The 27,285-nt window shown below is 41.7% G+C and overlaps 2 protein-coding genes across 6 annotated transcripts in view; both read right to left on the reverse strand.

Moving 5' to 3' along the window:
• Positions 1–241: 241 nt before the first annotated feature.
• Positions 242–12,525, reverse strand: BNIP3L (BCL2 interacting protein 3 like). Its single transcript, XM_062015858.1, has 6 exons — positions 12,341–12,525; positions 7,802–7,988; positions 6,906–6,978; positions 5,175–5,278; positions 4,255–4,404; positions 242–3,048 (listed from the first exon to the last, which is right to left on the reverse strand). The coding sequence occupies exons 1-6, from the start codon at positions 12,423–12,425 to the stop codon at positions 3,000–3,002; spliced, it is 648 nt and encodes a 215-aa protein (XP_061871842.1). The 5' UTR covers positions 12,426–12,525; the 3' UTR covers positions 242–2,999.
• Positions 12,526–15,886: 3,361 nt separating this feature from the next.
• Positions 15,887–27,285, reverse strand: part of PPP2R2A (protein phosphatase 2 regulatory subunit Balpha) — a 33,748-nt gene continuing 22,349 nt past the window's right edge. Inside the window, exons 3-11 of one of the 5 annotated variants that reach the window (XR_009820488.1) lie at positions 26,173–26,270; positions 22,703–22,868; positions 22,039–22,151; positions 21,604–21,781; positions 20,582–20,746; positions 20,170–20,339; positions 19,302–19,393; positions 16,305–18,976; positions 15,887–15,952 (exon numbers count right to left, since the gene is read on the reverse strand). Coding sequence is in view for 3 of the 5 variants with exons in the window: in XM_062015773.1 (XP_061871757.1) it covers positions 18,697–18,976; positions 19,302–19,393; positions 20,170–20,339; positions 20,582–20,746; positions 21,604–21,781; positions 22,039–22,151; positions 22,703–22,868; positions 26,173–26,270; positions 26,590–26,632 (1,305 nt within the window). In the remaining 2 variants the exon portion in view is untranslated. Of the gene's footprint in view, positions 15,953–16,026; positions 18,977–19,301; positions 19,394–20,169; positions 20,340–20,581; positions 20,747–21,603; positions 21,782–22,038; positions 22,152–22,702; positions 22,869–26,172; positions 26,271–26,589; positions 26,670–27,285 lie in introns of those variants that run through there. The other 4 variants (XM_062015773.1, XR_009820489.1, XM_062015772.1 and 1 more) reach the window with 4 other exon arrangements.

Below are 27,285 nucleotides of genomic sequence, written 5' to 3' on the forward strand. Positions count from 1 at the left end.
CTGACCATGGAATGATTTTTAAGTGCTTCAGGAAAAGAAGGAGATTCCAAAAAAAACATTAACAAAACGCCCCCAAACCCAACCAAAACCCCAAGTAACCTTCCAAAACAATTCTTCCAGTCTATAAGCAGCTGCTTCCATGTTCATGTAACCCAGGACACAAAGAGCTTGATGCCACATTGTACAAAGCAGTCCTGTAAAGGAAGAAGACAGAAGGAAAAAAGGCGCAGCACGAAGCAACTTCAGACAACCAGTTTTGTGAGAGCTTTAATGGCACAAAATGTTTATAAGCTACAACTTATACATGTAAACTGTATATAATGTTACAAAGTGCTAACTAATTTATGAAGAACTCATCGTCACTTTGGCTCAGTTAACTCCAATGTTTCAACAAATGTCAATTAAAAAACAACATTTTGATTTCTACCAAGCTTCAGCTTTTGCTTTTTCCAACCAGGAAGGAAATGTGCTGCAGAGCAGCCAGCCTGCTGCATCTTGTGTGCGAGTTTATGCATTGGTTTGGTTTTTTTTCTTGAACCTATTTACAAATATTCTAGGCCAGTTGTCACTGAATGTAAGAAAAATGAAGCCTGCATTTATGGTTGGTTTGTGGGTTTTTTTTCCCCCCAAAAAACTGTAAACGGGTATAAAGCTTTTTAAACAACATTTCTCTTTACAAAACTTCAACTGTCAGGAGTTGAAACCCCTTTTCAAATTACACAACAATCTGTTTCTGTTCATTGTAAAACTAGAAGTCGTAGACTTTCATCCAAAGCTTATAACAGGGTATCAATAAATACTGCTTTGTATCACAGCAAGTGTTACAGTCATCCCATATCCATTCCTCATCTACAGTTTTCACAAGCCTAACGTTCACAGCTCCTTCAAATCTTATAAGCTTCACTGAAACTCTAGCCACAAGCTTGCAACTTGTTTATCAGATATTCTGAAGAATTACCTTTTTTTTTTTTTTGTTTAGAAAAGGACTTTTTGGGGGGGTTTCTTTGAAAAAGGTATTCCCTACTTCATAAAGATCTCTCTTTCCACTACGCCAACCTCCATAGAGAGCAAGGTGCTGCAGCTAGAACTGAAAGCGTTTCAGCATTTCTCTGGTCCCTTCGGTTTCTAAGGACTGTAAAACTATGTATTTAGTATCTAAAACACCCATTACCACTTCCCCCTTCCCTCCCCCACCTTTGGGTGAAACCCAATAGCCACGCACAGCACAGATACGCAGCTGTAGGCAACTCAGGCGCCACCAGCATTCACAACCAAAAGAAAGCAAGCACATGTCTTCCAGAGAAGTTTTTGTTGGACTGTCCTTTCGCCCTGAAAGCATTCTCTCACAGCACTTAGAAGTAGAGAATTCAAATAAATACAGTTGGACAGTGGATTTACCCTCATTTTAACTTCCTTTTCAACCAAATCTCAGCTGGGATTTAGCTTCTGTGCATCAACTGTTTCAAGCGATTGCTGCTGTTATCAATCAGCTTCGTAAAGCCTGATGCAAGCAAACAGTTACAGGTAGCTGTTCTCTCCAAACTGGCTGACTGTATTTTCTTATCTTCTACAAGTCAGCCTACTAAAGTTTTCATTTAAATGAGATTTTTGCTAGTCTTAAAATTAGGATTGGTTCCCTAAATCCTTAGTATTAAAGTCTATCTTTATTTTTTCTTAATATATTCATATATATATATAAAAAAAAGAGTATTCTGTCCTTCAGAGTCATCCTACATGTTCTGAAATCCAATAAAATCTATTTAAGGACACGACTGTCCCAATGCTTTGTAACAATTTGGTACTAAAGCTTCACATTTTGCAAAGAAGTGTCACTGAAGGAGGACAAGGCTTTAACGCTCCCTAAGGTAAAAGTTCAACAACATGAGTGAGAAGTCTACCCTAACATGAGACATCACGAATGACTTGCAGGTTCCACGTATCCCCGGGAGGAGATTGTACAGTAAACAATGAGAGAGGGGAATATTGAAAACTCCATTTGCAGAAGACATTTCAGAGCTTTACAACTTCTGGGTCTTGATGTACCTGCGAGATTGTCCCCCTTGAAGGTAAGTTGAGCGCTTTCTGGAACTGCCGTATTGTTCTCACTGTAAATGGTTCCACAACAAACAGAATCATAGCCTTCTGTACAGAGTCTAACTACACCTACAGCTGTTGGGTTTTTCCTTAACTTAGAACTACTTGTAACAGGAAAATTTCACATTTAAAATTTTCCCTTAAGGAAGCAGGTAAGGAACAGAAAAAGCTTCTTCACATGCAAACAATGCGGTTTTTCTAATACCTTCTAGGCCTCAGACAGGTTTTCCTACGAGGAATAAGGAACTGACTTCATAGAAAAGACAAGAATACAACAATTACCTAATATTAAAATATGCTGATGGATTTAATTATCCTCTTTAAAATTTATGCAGTCTTTGCCTCCTGCAAACCATATGGTGTTAGTCAATACAAGGGGCTGAGTAAATTCCCCCCAAAGCTGATTTCAACTTTTTTATTGCCAGTCATTTCTTATTTCACAACCAGCTTGTTCTGCAGAAGAGAAATTCCTTTTCACTCCAATCAATAACTTCCCTCCAAAGAGACTGTTATCACCGTAACACAGCCAACATTTACACCATGCACAACTGCAATTTAAGTCAGGTTGCACTAAGGAGGCAACAGCATACTTGCTGGTGGCATTTTGCATCGAGAGAAGCCCTTGCAACATATAGACAAGTTGTAAACTCCGTTCAGCAACTCTGACGTGTCTTGCAGGCCAAGAGGCAGGGGGATGGGAGAACAGAGGGAAAGAATGTGGATAGCGAAAACACCTCAACAGAGTTCCAACACAATACTGAATTCCAGAGTTAGTGAAAACCTGGATATGTAAGGAAAGGGTGAACTCAGGGTCATGCTTAAAATGGTCTCAAGTCAAAATGTACTAAATGAGACAGTAACACCTTCACAGGTCACGTGGATTCCCAGGTTTTGCGCTCCGTCGTTCAGTAAGTGCTGGCTGAAGGTGTGGTCAGGCGTTTTCCAATGTAGATGCTGAAATGCAAAGTATAAGGCATGTGGTATTTCACAGAAACACTCCTTTGCCAGAGTCCTCACACGCTCAGCTACTCTGTCTGTCAAGGAAGTCTGAGGAGATTCTTCCCAGGACTTCACTTCTCAACTATGAAACTACGTTAAGAGTGAGATTTTTCTAGAAGGACCAATGCTATCAGTGTTCAGTAAAGGTGGATTTCTTCCAGTACTAAACTCATTTGAAAAGCCCAATCCAGAAGCTTTTGTTTTGTTTGTAGAGTATCTGGCACAGGGGCTCTTGAACAATCAAGCAACACTCCCAGATTGTTATGGTAAAACAAAGTACTGGGGGTGAGCTTTAATACACTGAGCATTGAGTATCTACGCAAATGCTGACCTCATACAGATAATCCCTCCTGGATTTAATTTGTCACTGAAACACACAATTTTGCTCTAATGCAAATATCTTACAATATATTCTCACCTATTCCATCATTATAATTTGGTAGTTTACAAGGATTTAAAGAGACACTTGAACTAGAAGCAAATATGAAGCTAAATAAAAACAGAAGATGGACAAACACAGATTGCTTAAATCTGGGAGATTATGTCGGATTACACAGATGAAAACATCACTGAGCAGAGCCATAGCTGATCTCACAGGACACATCCAGTATTTCAAGTATCTCTCTTCAAGGATTCACACCTTGGCTTTCAGTAGTATCACACAACTGCAGTATTAGCCATTGAAAATGACAGAGCATATGCCATATACATAAAACTTCAGCATCAGTATTTGTACAATGTCTTTTTGTAACGCTTAGTAAAAGTTACAGCATTTTCCCACCTATCCTACTCTTACTTTCTTTATAACCTGAAGCACCTTAGTACAAAGTGTGGATAAACAATTGGCATCCATGGCAAGTTATAACAAATGGTTATCACTGCAAAGGTTATTTGCACACCCATGATAACCCATTGCATTTGTAAGATAAGACACTCAATCTCTTCTAGAAATAAAACATATTAACAGCTGCAAAGTTTGAATTGCTGCAAAGCTTTCCTGCATTTCAAAAAGTGCCCCAAGTCTGCCTGCCACGAGCAAGGTGCAACAATGCTCTAGTTATTCTAGATAAAGCCATTCTCAGCAGGCACCTGACACAGGTGTGAAGTGGAAAGGCAAAGCCAGATGCAAAAAGTTGAAATGAGAATTAAGTTCATACTTACCCTAGCCCCAAAGCCAAAACATGAGATATGAACAGAGATGGAATGAAAACCTTAAGAAATTCTGCAGAGAAGATGCCACCTTTTTTCATTGCTCCACTTTTTCTCATACTTAAAGTCACTGAACGTTTAGGATGTCTGAAATGAAATTCCCTGAAAGAAGAAGGGGAGGGGAAAAAAGTCAACAAGGTTTGTTTTGTTTCTTTCCTTTTTGGCACACAAATGCACAGATCTCTGTAGGAACATTTGGAAAAAAAATAAGTACAAAGAGCTAGAGATCAAAGTAAGAGATCCCTTACACAGGCTAAGGAATCAAAGAGAATAATAGGGGGTATTGTGGAGACACCACTTCGACAGGACAGAGACAAAGGGAGCGGTAGCTGAAGAAAGAGGTAGGTCTGAGAGAGGGAATTTCAGGACGTGATTTGTTAGCAAGAGTCTCATTTTTTGTTCCAGAGACACAGAAGGTCTGCCAGATTTAGACAGCATCTTCTATTTTAACAAAAATGCTTTGCATTCAAGGATCTCAACGTTTCCCCTTCCGTGGATGAACGTTACGTATTTTACATAGAAAGGAAAAAAGGTACAGAGAATTTAGGAGACTTGCTCAATATTCTTCCATTCAATAAGCCAAAACTAAATCACATGAATCCCAGCTCTCCCAATAATTACAATTTTGTCAAGCAACCTTGTAATCAGCTTCCTGTGGATTTGTATTATCTGCAATAACAAGGTAATTCTGTTGCTATTAAGACTTTCCTATTTCGTTGCTTTGACTTTTGTAGCCTTCCCAAAGAAAAATCTATCTTTTTTTAAGATGATGTTACCTGAAGAGCCAGAGTAATTCCATGCAACTGTGACTTAAGACTCTTCTCTCCCTCATATAAAAGAAAATTCATGAAGAAAAAAAGAGTTCAACTCACTTGGGAGGAATGTTTTCAGGCCTACTTGACCAGTCTGACACCCAGCCAGCACTTTTCTTCAAGACTTCCAACTCTTTCTCTGCTTCTACCGCTTCTTCTTCAGACTGAAAATACACATGGGACAAACCTTATAATACTCCATCAGTCCCTCCTTGGGGTGTTAAATTCTGAGCAACAACAAGAGTGGTAAAATGATAAGCACCAAATGGTGGCATTTGATAAACGAGAAACCGTTCTCAGCCTACTGATTATTCAGAAGAGATTTCATTATGCTAACAGCAAGATTTGCAGAAGGCAGTAGACCACAAATTTCACTCCTATACCCAGGACTTTCATGTCATTGCAAGTTGGGGATTTGAGGCTTTTCAAACAACTTGAGTCCTCAATACGAAAGTCAGCATCATGCAAAAAATGAAACAAACTTTATACAAACAGTAAAATCTTCAAGCTGTTTAAAGCCCAGTGTTTTGACTTCTGAACGGGTGTTATTGGTCACTTAAAATTCATATTACTCTCAACTAGCAGCTTCTAGTGGGTGTATCCCAAATGCAACAGGGAAAGGCAAGCACTCACTTGATCCAAAGAGTCAACATCATGTCATTAAATACAAGTTCCCAGAAAAAGGGGGGAAAAAAGTAAAGACTATGGAATGCTATTGGCTTTGATATAAACTCCTCATTGTTGTTAATTATGACTCTTAATAAAATAAACCAATTCCAACAACCAAGTGGAAGCCATATCAAAAGCTGATTTAATGAAATATGATGGTCACAAAAGCGGATCACTCTGGCTCTACAGAGCAGAACTGTGACAGGCTGACTGTTTGGCCAGGTCTTTAACCAAATTAAATGTAAGGTTTCATTCTTCCAGGAAAGCTTTTACTTACACTGCTTGAGACAGCACATTCTATTAAGTGATCAAACTAAGAGTTCAGCATTAGTCTCTCAGTTTGTATAACAGACATTACTCACTATCATGTGAGCTGACTGTCTGTGCAGCAATACACTGAACACCCTGAAATCTTGGGGAAAAGATACAAACATTTCAGAGCCAAAACAGCTGGGACACAAACAGTGCAATATGACTGCCTCTACATGGGCATTTGTCAGCTTTAGAGCTGACATCTCTAAAGCTCCTCATCTAAAGCTATTAATTGCTACTAGTCAAATTTCAATGACTACCCAATATCAGCCTAAACAAAGCTGACCAACCCTGCCTTCTTGTTCAAAATAATTGTTCTGGAATGTGTTTTCATTTAATAAAACTTTCTTCTGAGAACAGAAAAGGTAATTACAGAAAAGGTAACTGAGTTAAACCGACCTAGGCTTGAGTGCACAAAAACTATTTACAGAGACAGACCACACAGTTCTAACACAAGACACTGAGTAAAAACCCTACAAGAATGAAGTACAAGTAAACAGCTTTACCCAAATGACTATGGGGCATCTTCACATTTCAAATAAATAAGGTTTATATAATTTGTTTGCTTGTACTAACAGACAGGTTTGGGGTCTCAGAATGAAAAGAAAATCATTGCTAGCAAGCAGTAGTTTAACAGGGGGTTTTGGACATGTGAAATACAACAGCATTTCAGGTAAGACAGCTTGCTCTTCCCCTCATGTACTCCCAACACTGATCTACAGAAATGGGATCTATACACAATATCCACAACTTCAAAATGTACTTTTTTTTACAAAGTGAATGTATTTTAAAGGTGAACGAAGAAAATACCTGAGAACTACTGTCTTTACTTGTGTGCATTTCCACATCAAAAGTTATCTGTCCATCTTCTTGAGGTGAAGGGCTAAAGAAAAATTGATTTCATTATGTCATTTTGTCATACTACACTCTGTCATCTGAAAAGTCATTAATGTAAACAGCATCTCAACTGAATAACTTCCACATGCACTTCTGCACACTACTCTGATGAGTTACAGACTACACTACCCTTCAGACCACCAATATTTGTGCTAGAAAGTCTTCCAAAATCCCTCATCTTTTTTTCTCTCCCCATTTCTAATCCTATCTCTTTCTTAACACAGTTGACTGTCTCTCCACTGAAGCAATTAAAGCATTGCCCATAACTCCAGCTGCGACACTAAAGATGTAGATGCCCTTCCTTCTTTTAGGTAACACCACCAGCATTGTGAATTGTGTTATTACAAGCAGATACACCACACACCAAAACATCCTCAAATGCTTGGCAGGAATACATATTTACCCTTGTTAATTTCACTTTGGATACTGAAAATTTGCTAACAATGTGAGAAATTAATCAACTATCACATCTCAAAGAAACACTCCAGAATTTGAGAACAATACCATTTGCTGTATGATGCACCACTGCACTCTCTAAAGCACTAAGGTCATATTCTTTACCTGACTAGCTTTCATGAAATAGGTGTATTTTAGTAATACCCAGAAAGAACTCAAATCACCACAGGGAAGAACAACTGAACTGTTTAAATGCAATGATGTATTAAGTCAGATGTCTCATTTGATAGTCAGGTATCACAAGCCAGCAAGTACTCCAAATGCTGAAACCCAACAAACTTAAGCCTGAGAAAAAGCTTTAGTCCTCTATTAACAGCTACAGGATAAAAACAGCAATAAATTGCATTCTTTACCTGTCACAGTGGGAACTACCTCTTGAACTGCTCTGTCCTGACTCGTGCTGGGCATCCAGGAGGATTTTTTCCATGTCTCCATTGTGGATGGAGGATGAGGAAGGGACGTGTTCCAGACCCCCGTTTTTCCCATTGCCATTATCATTGCTATTGCCATTGCCGTTCATCTGTAGCTCCACCCAGGAACCTGTTGAGCCAGCCAGACATCATTGCATTAAAAGCAGTGGAACGAAAACCCATCCTGAGTTTATCAAATACACACAGAAAAAAAGCACATGAATATGGTGAATTCAGATAACATAGACTGCTGCTGGGAGAAAGCTCATAAACACGTACTGGAGACAAGGGTGACATGTCTCCTCCTCTTTCCTCAACAGACACACCCCTAAAAAGTGAGGGTTTGTTGCTGCTACCTCCAGAGCAAGACAAACAAAATGCTCCCTCTCCTCTCACCTATCAATACTGTAATAGGCCCACAATTACCTGTGTGTCACTCAATTACACCAGTCACCCCACTTCCCTGTTGTACTTCTACGTTCCTTTCAGAAACAAAACCCTCATTCTCCAGCCCCATCCTAAACAGCTTCCTCAGCTGGGACTTTTCATTCCTCTTTTTACCCTTTACTCCCAAAGGCCTCAAGTCAATCCCTGATTTTCCCATCCATCAGGCATGCTTCCATTCTACAGTCTCCTCCAACTTTCTTTGCCCTGGACTTCCAACAAACATCTCCCACTCAATGCCACCAAAACCTTCACAGGTCACATTGCAACTCAAACCACCAGAAGCTGGAGGCAAGCCCTAAGTTTCCTTACTCTACTAAAGCACCACACTACCATACATTTTGTTGCAGTTACATTAGATAAGTTTTGACATCTTAACCACCAAGGTAAAAACACCCAAATCAGAAAAGAAAGTCTAAAGATAAAAGGGTTTAAATAAGTTTTCAATCATTATTTGTACAGGTTCTAAATTTTAACAATGATTCCTTGACTTGTGAAATGCACCTTAGAGTGTCTACACGTTTTTACAAAGTTTTGGCTCTGGGAACTGCATCAGTGACACAGGAATGGGTGTGTGTTGTAATGACTTCATCTATTTTCAACTTGACTTTGTGAACTTGAAAGTTTATGCTTTCAAGTTCATTAACCACACCATTATATTGATAACCATAGTATCACCACACTCTTCAGATTCCTTGGTGGTTTGGTTCCCCAAAGCTGTATTCACAATCAAGGAATTTAGGGTGTGCACAGACTCCCTGTGCACATTCACATGTCTGTGCACCAATTAAGTGTTAACTAGGCAAAAAATCAGCCTTTGCCCACACTACTCAGCATGAGACACAGAGACAGAAGTATTTCACACCTATGATGGTTTCTGGGGTCTACATTTCGAAGTAAGAAGGCCACTGATGAAGAACTACATCAGGAAGGGAGATGTGCAACATCTTGACAGCAAGTGGCTACACCTGTAGAAAAGCACATGGCAATTGGAGATAGAAGACAGGCCAGAAAGCTGTGTGTGCCCCACAAGCCATGCTGGAGCAGAGAGAATCTACTGGAACAATTATAATGCTCTGGTTCTGTAAAGATATCAACTCATTAAAAAAAATCAGCAGTGAGTATCTGAAGATAACAGCAGGCAAAGGTACGTGAGGATGTTCCTCTTACAGGCAGAGAAAAGCCCAGAAGAGGGTCAGAACTGGTTGCTCTAGTATGTGGCTGTTGAATACACCTCCACAGTACTTCTGATTATGCACAAATGAAATCTTCATTAATGTTTATCCCAGACTGACAAAACTTGCCCTTTATCTAAGATGATTTGTGGCCATACTAGGAAGAACACTCAAACAGTGAGCAAAGAGTCTCAACGAGTTGAGCAGTAGTTTACATGACAAGCAGCACGTTCTCCCTCTGACCTCACTTTTCATGACTCAAAATGCATTCAAGGAAGCGTAGTCTGACATCAAGCTAAAACATGCTACACACTCCCAGTGGCAGTCACAACCAGTCTGGGAGAGGGAGCTCGAGAACCTGAGGAGTGTCAAAGATTTTGGTTAGAGAAACAGAAATCTCTGCTTCTTCAAAGAGCTGTGCAGGAATGTATTTGAGGATAAGCTGCCCAAGTGAGAGAGGGCTTTTTGCCTCAAACTTTATTTAAAAGTAAGCAAGTCACCTTAATTACCCACATGAGAACTCCTAATTCCACTGTACTCACAACTTGAGAATAAAGAGAGCTATGCTAGAATTAAGAGTGGCAGAATTAAGAAATGTAATAGAATTCTCCCTTCACAAATCACACAGCACATGCTTTGTGTTAAAATCAAACCACCAAACACAACTGTTAGTATGAATGGTATTTTTATCTAAAACTACCTGAATTTTAGCCATGCTTTAAGGTTAATTATTTCCCTCTGAACCAACATGCACTGACTTCAATTACATCTTTTTCCCTAACTAGTGAACTGTTTAAACAACAGTACCAAAATGTGGGGGGGAAGGAGGGTTTTGTTGTGCTTTTCACGTCTATGATTTCACCTGGGTGTGGGGAAGAGATAACAAGGACAATATATGAGCTATATATACACTAAAAAACCCCTCCAAACTAGTAGCTCACAAGTTTATTCAAGCTGACCATGGCTCAGACTAAGAAATATCATTTGAACAATAAAGTATACCATTAACCAAAAAAAATCCTCCCACCAAATAAAAAAAGAGAGAGAGAGAGGCCAAGAAAGCTGTTCAGATTCCCACAGTGGTAATCATTAAGCAGATTTTCCATGACAGAGTTAGATGGGCTCCTGCCCAAGATGGGATTTCTTCTTGTCAATATGTAACAGACTTTTATAATAATTAAAACACACGAAGCATCTAGAATTCCAGGAGCTTGTGAGCCCAGCAAAACATAGGTTCAGTTACCAGTTCTGTTCCCAAGTCTTCTGAGCTTCAATGCAAGTGGTAAGAGATCTTTGAATGAAAGGGCCTGAACGTGCACAAACGACACACAGAACAAACCAAACAAATGTCTAAGCTCATTAGCCTGGAAAGGTTCACTGAAAAGCTTATATAACAGCAGAAAATGTACCTATAACACCACAGCATTGTGGAGCAGCTGAAGGTCTGAAAGCAGCACTAAGCCTACATGGAGCTGGTTGGTTGTATTTGTTTTGTTCACTGAGCACAGACTACCAAATGTTTCCTCTCATACCTTGTGCTCACCACCTTCAGTAATCACATTGACTTTGCTAAGCCTCTGCGTGCTGATCCAGCAGTAAGATCTACGTGGGCAGATCCAGCACAGGCTTACAACGTGCTCATCTCTTGTTGCTCCTACCGTACAGCAGATTAACGTGTCCCACAAAGTTAACACACCAACAGAAAACAAGAAGGAAACGTTAAAACACAGAAGTATCTCGTATCATGACTTCCACAGCAAGCACAGAGTTTGGCACTAGGCACGTTGCAACTTTAAGACAGCACAATGGTTATTTAAGTGTGTTAGTAACCCTGAATAACTTGCTAAAATACCTATATACTCAGGTGAACATTGCTGTGAACTGCCATCGTCATCACAAGATGTTGTGCTACCACAACACAATAGCAGCATTCTGAAACAGGCACAGTTTATTCTTCTTTAATACAATTCCCATTGACTTAAAGGGGACCAACCAACCAATATATTTCGTGGCCAGTTTAATTTCATTGTAAACCACCTGCGTGACAGTTAATCATTAATGCAATTTATTCACCTCTTCACCTGCAGTACCTCTAACAATTACACTGAAATAGCTATCTAAAACGAGGGAAAACATCTGCCAAGTAAGTATGAGAGTCTACATAAAAACCACCAATGGGCCTCACTCGAGTTATCCCAGGAACAAAAGGATGCAGCAGAGCAGCTGATAGAGATGCCGGATATAGAGGAAAATAGCTCACGTCAGTGGTATTGACTCAGCCACTGAATAAACTCATTCCCACAGTCACGCTCCGCCCCCTACCCTGCTATATCCCCATCTTAGCTGGCAATACCAGCGAATAAACTCAGTTTAACCGCAAAATGAACCTGCTCGTGCTCTCCTCGGCTCGCACCGAGCCACGGCGCTAGCTCGCTCAGGTTTCCCCTCAGCCACCAGCCATCCTGTGGGGAGCGGCCCTGCCCCGAAACCCACCGGCCACGGCCCTCCCCCCAGGCCTTCACCCCTTTTCGGCGCGCAGTCCCCCTCAGCTCTCCCAGCCCCGGATCCAGCGGTTCGCGCTGCTCTGGCCGGGCAGCCCCCGCGCCCCGGGCCTCAGCACCCGCCTCCTCCTCACATCCCCCCGGCCGCACCAATTACCCTCCGCCCGCCGCCCGTTGGCCCCGGCGGCTCGCGCGGACCCGACCCCCGCCAGTCCCGGCCTAGAGACGGGGGTGGGGGGGGAAAAGGGGTCGCGGCCCCCGGGGCAGCCCTCACGGCTTCCACCCCCCCCCCCAACCGCGGTCCCTTCCTCCTCCCGCCCCGGCCGCGTCCGTTTCCGTCGGCTAACGGCGGCCGCACTCACTGTTGAGGCCCGGCTCGGTGTGCGTCCCCTCAGCCGGCGGGTTGTTGTTGTTGTTGTGCTGCGACGGGTCGTGAGGGTTGGACATGGCGGCGCAGAAAGCAGCGAGTAAAGAGCCGCCGGGGCTGTGGGACAACAACAACAAGAAGCGCGGACTCCTGCTCCGGGCCCGGCCACCCCGCCTCTCCCCTCACTGCGCCTGCGCGGTGCCGCCGCCGCTCCCGCCCTCCGCCGCCGCGCATGCGCCGCCCGCCCCGGAGCGCGTGCCGCGCCGCATGGCTCGCGCACGGCCCGCCGCGCGTGCGCCGCGTGACGGGGAGGGGAAAGGCGCGCGGGCGCCTCAGGAGCCCCGAATCAGCCCCAGCCGCGGGCCAGCGCTGTCCGCCCAGCACAGGCACTGCTGGTCGCTTTCCCTCACGCTGGCAGGAGCCCCGAATCACCCCCAGCCACGGGCCAGCGCTGTCCGCCCAGCACGGACACTGCTGGTCGCTTTCCCTCACGCTGGCAGGCGCCTGGGCCCCAAAGGCCACAGAGAGCCGGATGATACAGCGTTAGGCTTAGAAAAGACCTTCAAGATCGAGTGCAAGCACTAACCTAACACCGCCAAGCACATCACTAAACCAAACCCTATCCCTCAGCGCCTCAGCTGTGCAACTTTGAAATATCTCTTTTATAAACCACATCAGCCCTCACAACTCTGTGCTGTCAAAGTCCTCCTCTTGCGCTGCCACAAGAGTGAGTGCAGCCAATCCTCCTCCCTAAGCACAACAAACGTGAGGGAACCCATCAAACCTACATGGTCTGACAGCTTCTCTCTGCTTTCATCAGTCTTGCTTTTACCTCAGATAATTTTAAGATAACTGGTAAGACCTCGAAACATCTGTAATACAGGGTTTAAAAATCAACATCCCTCCGAAACTGGTGTTTGGCAGACAAACCAACTAAAAACCTGCCATGTTGACAGCTAAGATAAAGAAGATGGCATCTGTATAACAAAGTTGGACTTGTTCTTACCTGGGATGAAAAACTACTACTACAACAAGTAAAATTACTTGTGTGCACACCACAGTTTCAATATGAAAACAAAAGGTAACCTCAGGCTATTTGTACCCTGCTGTGCTGAGAAGGGCAGTAATACTCAGTTTCCATGGAAAAGACATTCAAATGCTGTGAGATACAGATGTAAAGTCTACTTTACCCTACTGAGGATTCTTCAGTCATAACATGTGTAGCTTCTCTACCAATTATCTATTCTAAGCTGCTTTCATGAAATGATCATATACAGGAAAAAAAGCTGCTTCTAAATAATTCAAGGTAAGAGTTTTATCTTGAAAATCAAGCAGGTCAGTTCCTCAAGGCAGAGCGACTTCTCATAGATACTTGGGTATACTAGGGATCTTCTCTTTCTAATCTTGTTTTTCACTCACATTCTCTAACAAAAAGAACCAGCAACACCAACTTCCTCAGAGGCTTGAGAAACCATCAACTTCACTCCCTTTGACATCCCTTAAACTTGTCTTTTTGGTGGAACTCTGATGGATGTTTCTGGCACCTCAGTGGAAGCGAGTTAGCTACAGGTAGTAAAAAGAAAGCAGTAATGTGAATAATTTAGTAAAAGAGCTATTTACAGGCAGAAAGGCCACAGATACATTCTAGATTGGAATCAGAACAATGAGCTACTTATGATTGTGAATCGAAAAACCTGCCTGGGTAACCCCATCCACCTTTGCAACCCCAACAACCACAGGCCAGCACCGTGAGTGTTTGTCATCTCTCTCATTCAGGAAGCATCTGCCGTAATACTTGTGGCATGAATATTTATCACTAAAGTGGGACTATTAAAATTTCTGAGTCAGAAATAAATTGATCAAGATTATAGAGTGAGTCAATGCAGAGCCAGAAATAGCATTCACAAGTCCTGACTTTCAGCCCTGTGCTCTAACCACTACACAGGTTCCTTCAGGCAGTTGAATGATGTAATTAATGTTTGTAAAGTAATTTGAATCCTTGGATGGAAAATGCTGTGACAATAGCCAGGTCAGAGAGACAGAAAACCACATGTTAATAGAAGAGAAACAACGGCCATAAACTCCTGGGAAAGGCCTTTTATAACCAAGTGCACTAAAAGGTTTCATTAGTTCTGGAAAGTTACAAACAGCCCTTAATTTGTTTGAAAACAAACAAGTAACAAGCCACCTGATTTACCTCTAAGAGCTGAGCCAAGCTCATCTCACTGTGCTAGTCTTGTGGTTCCATGGTGTTTTAAATGTTTGAAGTAAAGAAATGATCTAAAATCTCAAAATATGCTGTGATCACCTTGATTTTCTTCATTCAGCACTCTCTATGCCTCAAATGCTCACCTCTTGCCACACCAGCACCCAGCTAACAAAGGAGGTCTTTGCCCTGCACACCTTGGTTTGTTCCTGCTGCAGGCAGTGATGATGTGCACTGGAAATGCTTTTATAGTTAGCAAAACCTGATCAAACAGAAAACACACAGTCCTTGCAGAGGGCTGGCAATTCCAGAGAGCTCCGGAGGGACACTCACAGCATGAAACACCTCCATTCCTGGCATTGGACGCACCCACCTCTGCTCGGTAATGTTTTGCCTCCTAGTGGAGAGCACCCACATAGAGAAACTCACAGCAGGAAAAGCTGAGTGTCGTTTTCCTCTTAAAGAACCATTAGATGGCTTGCAAGGGGTTGAGACTGTTAAAATTTAAGGGTAGATTGTGTAGAGAAACAGCATTCACACTCTAACTTCTAAGCTGCATTACAGTCGATAGAAACACCAGTTGCATTTATTCCAGCCACTATCATTTTATTCCATGGCTCATTTTTACAAGCCCAAACCTTTCTACACCAGGTTAAACCGGCCATTTGCCAAGAGCAAAGGCAGAGAAAGCACTGGAGCCACTGACAGCCACTATACAGCAACCTCAACTTCCCTCACGCCTCTCCCCACCCCGATTCAATACACTACTCCTTCAATAAAGTTACGTGGGGAAAGGCAGAAGGAAACATCTCCTGTGCCCTTGAAGTCAGCCAGGAGGGCTTGTTGTGATAGCAGGTTTCTGCTTATCAGCACTGAGTCCCTTCTAATTAGTCCTGAGGAGAAAACAGTGTTTAAATAACAAACACTGGAGTAGAAGCTGCTGTTCTGCTGAGGCAGAGCTGTAAGGCAAGCAGCGTCTTGCCACATCTTCAACTTGTCTTTAAGACACTTTTTGGCAGGATAGTGATGAAGGGACTTAAGCCACAGGACTTGCCTACACCTCAGCACCGTGCCAGTCAGGTACTTGACTTCCACTGAGCATTAAGTGTTGGCAGCATGGCTGTGGTTCACACTGTGGTTGTAATTTCACAGACACTAACCGCCTAAGTGGTAGTTGTTGGCATTTTGGCAGCATCACTGGCTTCAGGGCACGACACCAGGGAACAGAACACCTTCTCAAGGGCTGAGAATGGAGAAGCAGCATTGGTTTTGCTGGTCACTGCATGGTGGTGGAGGGCAGAAAGCAGGGCAGAGCAGGGCCCAGAGATCACTACCTGGAAGCCAGCAGAGCAGGGGAGTGTTCAGCATGCACTGGGGGAAGATCGGTCATTTCAAAAGTATCTGTAAAGAAGAGGGACATGAAAGGATAAAAAGCAACCTGACAAAATGTATTCTATACATACTTTTATTAATAAAATATAAGATTTACAGCATATGTCAATGGACAGTGTGCTTAGAGAATTATCTAGTTGGAGACTATGACACCAAAGTCAGTAGCTGGTTTTGGAGAGGCTAAAGTAAACCTCAGATGACATGCCAGGGATCACTGCTACTGTTAAACCCCAAAATCTTTCCCAAGACTAGCTTTAAACCCCCTCATTCCATCCCAACATGCACAGCTGAGGTCCGAGAGGCAGTTTTGCTTGAATGTAGTATTGCTGGAAGGCTGCACTTGGCTCTGTGTGAAATCTACCTGGTGGGTTCCGTGTTGTCCTCACGTCCTTCTGTCTGTGCCGAGCCACTCGTCACACGTTCAGCTCATCACACAGGGAGCAGCAGCCTGGATACCACGACCCTCAGTCTTCCCAAGATAGCTGTCATTAAAACTACACCATTCTTGACAAAATGGAGACGAATTTTACCAGCTCTGATGCAAAAAAAAAAGCGTCTAATTACCTCTTTGTCCTTGTGAGAAGATAAAGAACAAACCTCAGCCTGGGTCCTGTAAACACCTAACACACATGATTAATGTTACTCAACTAGCTTGTTTCCTTAACTGTTAGCAAGTACAGTCATTTGAGTAAAATTAGTCACATGCTGTTTAAGTAGGAGTGGGGCCTACTAGTTGATTCACCCGTTGGAAATCAGTTGCTGTCCCCGGGGCAGTTCATTTCTTTTTTATACAAGGCTAACAGGTGAAAAAAAAAGAAAGGTAAAATCCTTACAAAGGCTCATGGTCAGGCATGCATGTTACAAGACAAATACTGTATTTAAGAGAACCAGAGTCTAATAAATATTAAAATCTTTACATTTTCAAACCACTGCACAAGGATTTAAAGAAATTAAAAGTATGGTTGCAATAGTAGTCTTGTTAACAATCTCTAACCCAGCCATAATTTTACAGCAGAAACAGTTTCTCAGTTGATCAAATAATAGAGGCATTATAATAACTACCTATAACTAAGCCACAGAAATCATTTAAACACAGGGAACTGAAAAGTGAGAATTCTCCCAGTCAAGGCAAGTTCACTGTGACCTTAAACTTCATCCTGAACATTTCCATGAAGGAAGAGTAAAACCTAAAAGCACAATTAGCAAAAATATCTGGAGGTAAAAACTCATGAGTCTTATAAAGCATCAATATCTAGTTCATCTTTGGATAAGCCTTATTTGCTGAAGAGTTTAAATCTCTCAAATAAACTATGAACACTTATTTCATGCAGCTTCTGCACCCCATGTATGTTCTGATCTTTCAACATCTCTGTAAGTGCAATCACTTTGCAAAAGCCAAAAGCCAGAGGAAACACACACATGGTAAAACTACATTTCCACTCAGTTACTGACAGCAATAAAATACAGAAAATAGAGCATCTCAGAATGCAGTGTAGCAATTATCTACGTCATCACCTGGTATTTCATACTACAGAACATCATACTGCCAGACAAGAATTCAGACAACTTTTTCAAAAGCCACAGGGGACTTAGTGCTCTAAACAAGGCATTAAAGGTATCGAGTCCTAAAACGAGGCATTAAAGGAACCAGGACGAAACGAAACATTAAGACCACAGTCCCTTAAACGGACTTTGAAACCTGAAAATTCTATTCCTAGTCCAATTTAAGCAATTAGTATACAGATGTTAAAAAAAAAGAGCCTTCAAGGACACTGAACCAGTGACCAACCTGTGCAGATTACAGCAGAATCTGACGGCAGGTCAGGGTTTGGAGACGTGGGTGCTCAAGGCAGGCTACTGCTGGTATTCCTGTCATGGTACTTGTGAAATCCCTCCCTCTCTTCAGTCCCGTGAAAAATAATTAATACTGGTTAAAATCATTACAAAAAACATCATTTTATTTTCATGCATCTAAGGTAAAACACAGAGTATTTGTATAAAGAGGTAGATTAAAAAAAAGAAAAACAGATTCCATTCTTTGTCACTTTTATTCAGTAGTTTGTTTGTTTTCTTCCCTATTTTCTCTTTTTTTTTTTGGTGCCAGACATGGCAAGGAGTGATTACAGTCAACTGTTTATTAAAACATTTGTTGCAACACAGACCCCCTTTACCACTGACCCCAAACGGACCCATTTCATGTGCTTTATTTTGTTGTTTTTCTATACACCACCACCAAGGCTCGGTGGAGGGAGATGAAGGGGGGAAAGGGGGAGTCCAGGAGGCCAGAAGGAGGAGGAATGCTACAAGCCACAGCAAGAATGAGCTGTATTTAATAAAAAAAGGGGGCCACGAATGATACAGTAATGAGGTTACACAATTAAATCCCATAGCATGACTGAAGGCTTTCCCTGTGTTTGACGTCATCACAATGGAAGGCATAAAAAGTGGAGTAAACCGACGTTGATACAGTCCAAATCTAGTCCATTAGGCAAGATGGTGCAAGTAGTCATTTAAATTAAAAAGTGCCCTATCCTCACCTAAATGGCTAGCAGACATGGAGAAGAACACAGTGACGCATCAACAGGGCTTTCTCCATGTAGCTATAAGAGTGTGTTGTCATATGGCACATTTTTAGACACTGGAAAGGGGTGCCACAATGGACCTCTCATTCTCTTTTCGTTTACAGGTACAAATGCTAGATTCAACTATTTCAACTATGCAGGAAGTGGACTCTTCAGTTAGGAATGCCAACCCTAATTCATTTTGTCTTGAAATATATACAAGTTGTTTGTAGTGGCGACGGCAATGATGTTTTCCTTGGGATGCCAGGCTGTGTGGAGAATCTTCTTGTTGAAGTCTAAGCTGTCAACACTGATTTCATCCTTCTTTCGCTTACCACTTGCACAGACTTTACGTGGCTTCAAAACCGTACGGGGCTTGTTGTTCTCCCGGGACGCCTCTAAGGTGATGTCTCGCTTGGTGTTTCTGTCAAACATTCTGAAGAAGTTGTTGTAAGATCCCGTCATGACGATGCTGAGGGGAGGGGAAAAGCAGAAAGACACAGTTCAGTGGAAAACAGTCTCTCCTTTTAGGAAACCTCAGGCTGCCAACTAAGATCATGCTGTAAGAGATGAGCTGAAAGCAGACGTCCTTGTCTGCGCGTCTCACCATCTGAAGTGGAACTAGGGCATTTGAGTGTTTTACAGGCTTCTAAAAAGGTACCTTTTTCCCTAACCAGACCTTTTCAGGTGCACACTTTGCTACCTAAGCACCTCAATTTGCTTGTCATGCGCAGACAAAAAAGAAAGAAAAATCCTTGGAAAGGTCTTAAGTGCATCATGAAAAGAACTGTACTTGCCTGTCTGATCCATTCCAACAGCATTCAAATTTGTCAAAGATACAATCGTTCTCATACAGTGAGCAAAGTTTACTTCTGAGGTATTCATGTACCTGGAAGAAAAATCAGTTAGATAAACTGAATACTGAACCTGCATATGTGGGAAATAACCTTCAGAGGTTCTGTTCCACAAGTTATTAAGTACCTGACATTGCTTACACCCTGTCCACAGGAGCACACACAGCTCCCAACCCTGACTGTATGGACACAGCAGAAGGAACAGATGCATGGAACACCTTCTGCTTAGACAGCAGGACACCACTCAGGGTGAGGAAAGAGAAACCTCCCAGAAGCTGGCAATTCTTCAGAATGCTTTCTCCTTCTGAGCAGCTGTCATACCTTCACAGCACCCTTTCAAGTATATGAAAGGATTTGACTTTGCTCCTAAAAATCCCACTTTGGTGACTGATCTTCCTCCTATCTATGATGAGGAGGATCCCTTCACAAATTTTCTTAGAAAACACCACAGCAATTTTCAGTGCCTGCTAAAGGCATTTTCCACAAAGGAAATGTTTTACCTCCTGTCTTCTCCAGGAAAGAACAGGAGAATATAAAGGTGACTGAGAACTCCCAAGATGAGAGATATGCTATCTCGTGGCTGAAGATTACCTTTCCACATTTGTATTCAGTAAGAGGGAGGTCTGGGTTCTGCAATCAGCTTGCAAATGGCAAGATCCTTCAGCACGTGTGTGGAACCCACAAATCTCTGATGCTTTGCCTGGACACAGTGATCTATAGACAGGAATTTACCTGCCACATCAAGACTATCAGTAAGACTCATCATCCTTCAAGGTTTTAACTTCTAGCCTACATCATCTTCAGCAAATACCTGGTATGTTTCCACAGGTCTATTTTCCATATTTAAATCCCAGATCTTCACTGACAGGTAATCTCTAGTCATCATGTATCGACCACTATGGCTAAATTTGACATCAGATATGGAAGAGATGATTTCAGAGAAAAATGATCTGTTGCTAGGGTCTTCTGGTTCTTCAAACACTGTATGAAAGTAAGAGAGGCATTTCAACAGGTAACTCTTCAACAGGTCTCTTCCAATACAAGATACAAAGTCACTTAACATTTTCTCAATAAGCTTGATTTAGAGCTATTCAATATACTACATAAACCCAATATACATGTGCTACTGTGTACAGTAGATGTCTATTAAGTGCTTTGTTTCATCTAACAGCAAGATACTGGATTTCCCCAAAAGACAGTCAACAATGAGGGACAGAACTTACATTTTGAGTGTCTGTCACAGAGTGCTGATGCTCTCATGTCACAGAGGCGAATTGTTCCTTTACTGCTGCTGTATACAAACGTGTTACAGCTGTTGGGGTGGAACTCTGCAGCTGTTATCACCTCTGTGAGCTCCTCCATGTTGGCAGGCTTAATATCTACTATATCTACAGCATGCTGTTAAGAAATTTTCTCCAGTTTTGGTAACATTTTTCAGCTTCAGATGTATTCATTAAATGCTTCTTAATTTCAAGGTATAACTGAAATGGCCAAATAGAACTAAACCAAGTCAACAACAGCAAAATAATGCTTGAAATCTGGAAGTAGGAAAAGACTTCCAAGCCAAGGACTGTGGGACCCAGTCAAAGACTGGATAACAGTTTAAATTAAGGTTGACGATTTGTCTAGACAGCAAATGTGTAACATTGCATTCTATATCATTTGGAAGTTCATTCTTAGAACAACATGAGCTTAATGTTTTGGCTCATTTGGCTTTAATTCCAATTACACTACTACAGTACAGGGAAGATGTGTGATTTCTGCTCAGGATCCTCCTGCTGATTTGTCCGTGAATCTCGGCAAGAACACATACTGCTGTGACCCTACCACCTGCAACATTTCTGGCTGCCCATGGGAGAGGGACTGGTGGTTAGGTGGGGAAGTAAATAAGAATAAACACTGTTGAGAGATGGCTGGTGCTCCTCTGACTTGCTTCCTACTGCAAGTCAGGAACATTCTCACATGACAGTTTACTGTAATGCTGCCTGCCAGAACTGCTCAGATAACTTGAAACCTTAAGGCTTCTTCTCCTTTGAAACAGTCTGGTTTTCACCATGCCATTGATTTGTTCTCTTATACTGCTCATGCTACCACTCCAGAAGAGTTCCTACAACTAAAAGGGAGAAAGCAGCAGGAAATGGAGGAACATGCAATACAGAAAGCTTTTCATGAAAGGAAATTAAATCCAACAGCTCTGTTGTAGCCAAGTCCTTCCCACCATACGAGACAATACAAAAAAAGATACTAAAACTTCTGTCTGTAATTTCTAGGTGCCACAGGTTAATCCGCAAGTCATCTGCGGATAAGTACGTCTCATAATCGCTATTGATGGAGATGGAATTGATGTGATACGTGTGAGCATTGGCAAATATTCTTCGTGGACTAGCTTCAACCATGAGGTCCATGGGCCTGAATACTGGCACCTGCAAAATATAAGGCAACCAATGTTTGAGATGCAAATGTACTACAAGCATACCAGTATTTCAGTTGCAGTCCTTCGATACACCAAGGCGATGAAAGTATCTCAAATCACTTCAGAGTAAATTGTCTGCTAAGTGGCATCACAGAAAATGTATTAATCCAATGGGGTGGGTACTCACTGAGCCACAGGCTCATCTGTGTGCCAGGGAGAGGAGATATCACCTGAACGTGGTTAATTCACAGAGAGTGAACCACTCACCCGTAGTGTTGTAACTGTAGTAGGATCTCTATACCGTCCATCTTCTTCCTTTAAATTATAACCCTCTGGTCTTTTGTCCCTTTCACTGATTTTCCATAACTTTATTGTTTTATCTGCAATAAAACAGCCACAGTTTTAAGATCAAAGCTCTAGCAATAGACACTAGTCTTCGCAGTTGATGCACTTTAACATGAAGCCTCCAAAGAAGGCAAGGCCACCTCCATGTACCAAAAGAGACAAAAATACTGCTTGGAGAAAACAAGACAAGATAAAAAGCATTAAATGCCTCCTCCACAGTTTGTTCTTTTTATAAAAAAGTTAGAGCAAGTTTCAGTTAGAATTAGGACTGTTATGAATGACTAATCTAAGCTCTCACAGTTAGACACATGCAAAGGTACTGAATGACAGCCTAGCTAAGGGCTACAGAGCAACCAGATCAGGAATGACTAATGTGCCACTCCATGTTGGGAGGCTTCTGGATTCAGGTGAGAGAACAGCAGGATAGTTAACCAGCCCAATTCTTGTGTAACCACTTGCACTACTTGCATTTAAAACCAACTTGCTTCCAGCCCTTGGGAAGCAAAGAGGGTAAGACAAAATCCCAACAGCAAATCTATGTACCAGTAAGTTACGGTGCAAAACTAACTATGAAGTCATAACTTACCATTGGTAGACAATAAAAACTGAGCAGCATTTTTCTGCGGTAACCACCTAATTTTGTTGATCTTCTCTTCAATTTCTAAACTTTTCAAGTAGTCAAACTCTGGTTCATGGCTTTGAAAGGTACTGTAAACATTATATTCTCCCCTACTGTGAGACTGGGTTTTGTTCTGAAAAGAGAATTAAAACAATTAAGATGTGTATGTGGTTTAGGGGATGCTTCACCAGGCTCAAGTCAGAACTAGATGCAGCACGACACACAGGCAGACTGCTAATTAGCATAAAATTAGGTTAAGACTTTTACAGTTCATCATTGCCTATGCCACAAGTATCCTTTGGTGTACAACTTGCCATTTTAATGAGCCTGTACAAGAGACAAAATGAAGATCACCTCATCTGCAAGAACTTGATCAGAGTTTCTACTGTTTTGACTACGAAAGCATCAGAGAAGAGACAGTGTCACAGCAGCTTTTGCTTCCTAAAGTTTCCAGAGACTCCCCTCAGTGACACGAATAACATCTCCAGCAAGTTCTCATATTCATTCTGCAAGTTAAACTTGCAAACTAATGTTTTGCCTAAACATTCTAAGTTCACTGTTTTTAAAGAGAAGCCTTCACTGTGCTCTCATCTTGATTTTTTCCACCTTTGCTTTTTTAAGGGGAATATTCCCTAAGAGAAACACACAGCCTCACACATGGCAAACTCTGCTCTGTGGGTAAGTTGTGCTTGCTAGACACACCACAGAAATCCCACGTCACCTCTAAATTTACACAGGCAGCTCCACTATTCTGGTTTAGGTTCTCCACATTCCCTGTGACTTTCTAAAGTACTTCAGAAGCTTTTTCTTCCTCATTCTGGAGATGCGGGGGAGGGGGGGAAGAAAAATAAACCCCAACCTTAACAGCTCTGCTGAATACATCTTTGCCATTACAAGCCACACCTGCAGTTAAGGCTGTTCAGGATGGAACTGTTTGGAAAACTGAAAAACCTCCTAGTTGCATAATTCCTCCATCTAAAAGCTGTGTTGAAGGTACTTTCCTAGCACTAAAATTGTACTGCATGGACCAAACCTTAAGTCCTTCCAACGAGCAAAGTGACAATGAGTTGGAATCATCTCAAACAGTGATGTACTTGAAATTAATTCAGGCTTCATTTTGTGACACATTCCTGTTCCATATACCTCAAGAGGCTGCACTATCAGATGCCTTTCCTGTGGTATGTTCTTGACTAGGGACTTTGCTCCTTCTTTCTTTTACTTGTCTTGCATTCATCCATTCATTTCATCACTTAATACCTCACTAAAACATGCTTCTTGATATGATCCTTGCTGGCCCACATATGTGACATTCCTTGCATCATTTTCTCTTGCTTCACACCCTTACATCAATAGCTGGCCAGGAATTCTTACCTTTTTCAATAAGCTGTGGGGGAGGGAAAAGGGGAGAAAATGCCTAGAAATACAATTTGGCACTAGGATACTGTACCACACCTATAATTACACTGACTTTCCCACCCTAGAGAACGGAAGGAACTTTGTACTAAGTTTCAGTTAAACCTAACAAGTGAAGCAGGATCTCTGCCCAGAACAGGCCACTTAGAAGTATTGTGCTTTAGGAAATGCTGGTCACGATTCAGTGAACTCTCCTTCAAGTCTATACTTACCATAATGAGTTTTAACTATACTTCTTGTGTACTCTAACACAACTCCACAGGATTAGAATAACATCTAAAACCAGTGATATATCAAATCCATCCTTGAGATAAAAATGAAGATTGAAACCATCAGACCATCCCATGGCACTCAATAAAAAAACCCCAAATCAAAACAAAAAGGGGTGGTGGCCCATGTGCCTCATGTTAAATTCCAATTTGGGTAATTACAGGCTGCCTACGTAAATTCCTCCCTCGGTTTCAATTAGACACTGTGTTCATTTCCTGCCTGATCCTTATGTAAGTGTGGGGATGCCACGTTCCAGCCCAGAGGTGGCTGCACTCAGGCAGCAGCAGGTTAAGTTAACACATGTTTGTGTAGCTAGACATCACAGAAATACACAGAATCTTAAGTGTTGAAAGAGACCTCAAAAGATCATCTAATCCAACCCCCCTGCCAGAGCAGAACCACCTATAGTTGGTCACACAGGAACAGAGCCCTTGTGTTTTAGTGGTTCTCATCCTGTGTGTATGGTCTGTGAAGGACTCTGGAATGATAGAAGGTGGTACAGAAATCCAATCTAAATACTTAAACGATTCACTTCTGGATACTCTAATGACACAAAACTTGATCTAGACAGTCGTGTATATGGTACAACTACTAATACATTAGGGAATCCTGTCCTCAGTGTTCATTTCCTAAACACTGAGTAGTCCAATTATGCCAAAATCAATCCAGGTGGTTCTTACTATACCTCTCTTCACAGATCATAAGGATACTAGCCTGAGTTACACATAAAAATCAGTCATTTAAAGACAAATCACTTGAGAACAAGCAACTAGCTAGCTAAGCTTTAAGTTACATTAAAGGATCCTTAAAGGATGCAAGCTAAAGAGGGTTGAAAAAAACCACAAACAAAAATCAAACCCAGTTAAAGAGTTTGTTCCCAAAACTACAGGATGACAACAGTGAGGATGATCTACATCCTACCTGCATCTCGGAGGTTGAAAGAAGCTGAGGGCAAAGTGGTCAGCTGGGAGCACCCCACTAGATGGCACCCACTGACCACAGCAGAAGCAGCTGCTGCTGGGGAACTGGGTAGTTCCTCAGGTTTACATTTTTTACAGTTAAAATCAAATGGCACATATAAGGGAAGAAGTAACAGCATGACTTTTCTAGGCAGTGGGATGACAAGAGTGTTGTCTTATCCTCACCCTGAAAAAAAACTCCAACCAAGTCAACTTATAACTAACAACCTTCTCTAGAAAGTCCAGCACTCCAGCTCAGCTTTCCTACCCTTAGCATGGGAGTAGTGAGTGGCCTTTCCCTAGCATTAGAAGATGTGTCTGCAAGGACCAAAAGAACAAGTATAAACTGACACCTAATGATAAAGATACTTTTGCTACTATGATTTTACCTGACTGATGCCAGAATGGAAAAGGATATCTTAGGTCACAGTTACATCCTCCCTTTAAGGGCAGCTTTTATTTCCCCAAGTACAGTGAAACCCAAAATAATAATCACAACCAAGTAGAGTAAAATCACCAACTTCAGCTTCCCCAAGGTCTTTTTGTGTCCTATCCCACCTTTGTCTTCACTGCACAAGCTCTTTAGACTACAACTAAAGAGTGTTGAAATTAATGTCTAACAATGTTACAAGGTTCTCAGTCATTTCTTTACTCTTAAATGACACGACTTGAACCGCTCACTGCACAGGCCTGCACTTTGTGTCAAGTGTGTTGTAAAAGCATGCCCCTTTTCTTTAAAAAGAGAACAAAGAGGAACAGAGAACATCAAACATACTATAGGTAGTCAGCACTCACCTCCTGCTCCTGTTGAAAGATGACAACTCTACCTCCTTTGTCTCCTGTTGCTAACAGCTCTCCAGAATGGTTAAACTCTACTGTAGAAATTATATCCGCTGCATAGGAACAGAAACAAACCCCCATAAGTTAATAATTCCTCTAAATACTACAAACTGATGCCTCAACTAAGTTTAAGTTTACTTATGTTATAAAATACAAGTACAGATTTCTTGTACAATGTACAATGCTGTACAATGGAACCAGTTATCAGTTCACTGTGACAGAGTTACAAGCTCACTGTTGTGCCCTAAATCGTTATTAAAGGTTTTAAATAGACTTTAGAACTGTTTTTTATGATTGCTACTCTAGTATAGTATAGAAATGGATGTTCACTCATACTAGAACAGCAAAAAGACTGTACACACACACTCCTACCTTTATTTTCTCCCCTCTTTCTGACAGATTTAGATACAATCATTATCCACACGATCTCAAAGCCTCTTTTTTAAGGACTCTGGACATTTAACAGCTTAAAGGCAAAATATATCAAGGTTAACGTTAAGAAATCAGTGTCTAAGGATTGCAAGGATGTGGTACAAACACAGCTACAGAAAATGAGGAAATGAATTCAACTGTCTCAAAGCCTCAGGTTTCTCCTCTGGATGAGGAAGGTTTTACAGTACCCACAAGTATTTTTATATGGAGTACTAAAGTTAAATTGTGAATATACATTGACAAAAGAACCAGTCGGGCCTAGTATCAAATTGATCTGTTTGTAAAGCAAAACAGGACAAATTAAAACTTAAGCACATCAATTCACCTTTTCACATGCACACGTGCTCCTCATACTTTCAAACAGTAGAAGCAGAAGCCAAATCATCCTTGAATGCCAACTCCAAATTGCAATACAAGTACATCGAGCTAATCTGCTGCAGAAGAAAGTACCTAAGACTTTTACACTGCAAGTCTTCAGGCCACTTCACTTTTGTGTCAGTCCATGTAGACAAACAACACACCCACGTTCTCTATTAGATGGGTTCTTCGCTCTCTGTTTTAGAATTAAGAAAGGGTTGGTACCTGCTGTACAGCCCGAAAGCTCCTGCTAAACAAAAGCCTGAGTCGAAACAGACG

This window comes from Colius striatus, chromosome 27 (genome assembly GCF_028858725.1).
Source record: "Colius striatus isolate bColStr4 chromosome 27, bColStr4.1.hap1, whole genome shotgun sequence".
Lineage (NCBI taxonomy): Eukaryota > Metazoa > Chordata > Aves > Coliiformes > Coliidae > Colius > Colius striatus.

What these genes read in the sequence shown, in the direction of transcription:
- BNIP3L (XM_062015858.1), bottom strand. Translation starts at nt 12,425, where the DNA reads ATGTCCAACCCTCACGACCCGTCGCAGCACAACAACAACAACAACCCG. An exon ending in GGTAGTTCCCACTGTGACAG is followed by an intron (nt 6,979 to 7,801) that starts GTAAAGAATGCA and finishes ATTTTTCTTTAG; the next exon opens with CCCTTCACCTCAAGAAGATG. An exon ending in GTTTTGGCTTTGGGGCTAGG is followed by an intron (nt 3,049 to 4,254) that starts GTAAGTATGAAC and finishes TTTGCATTTCAG; the next exon opens with CATCTACATTGGAAAACGCC.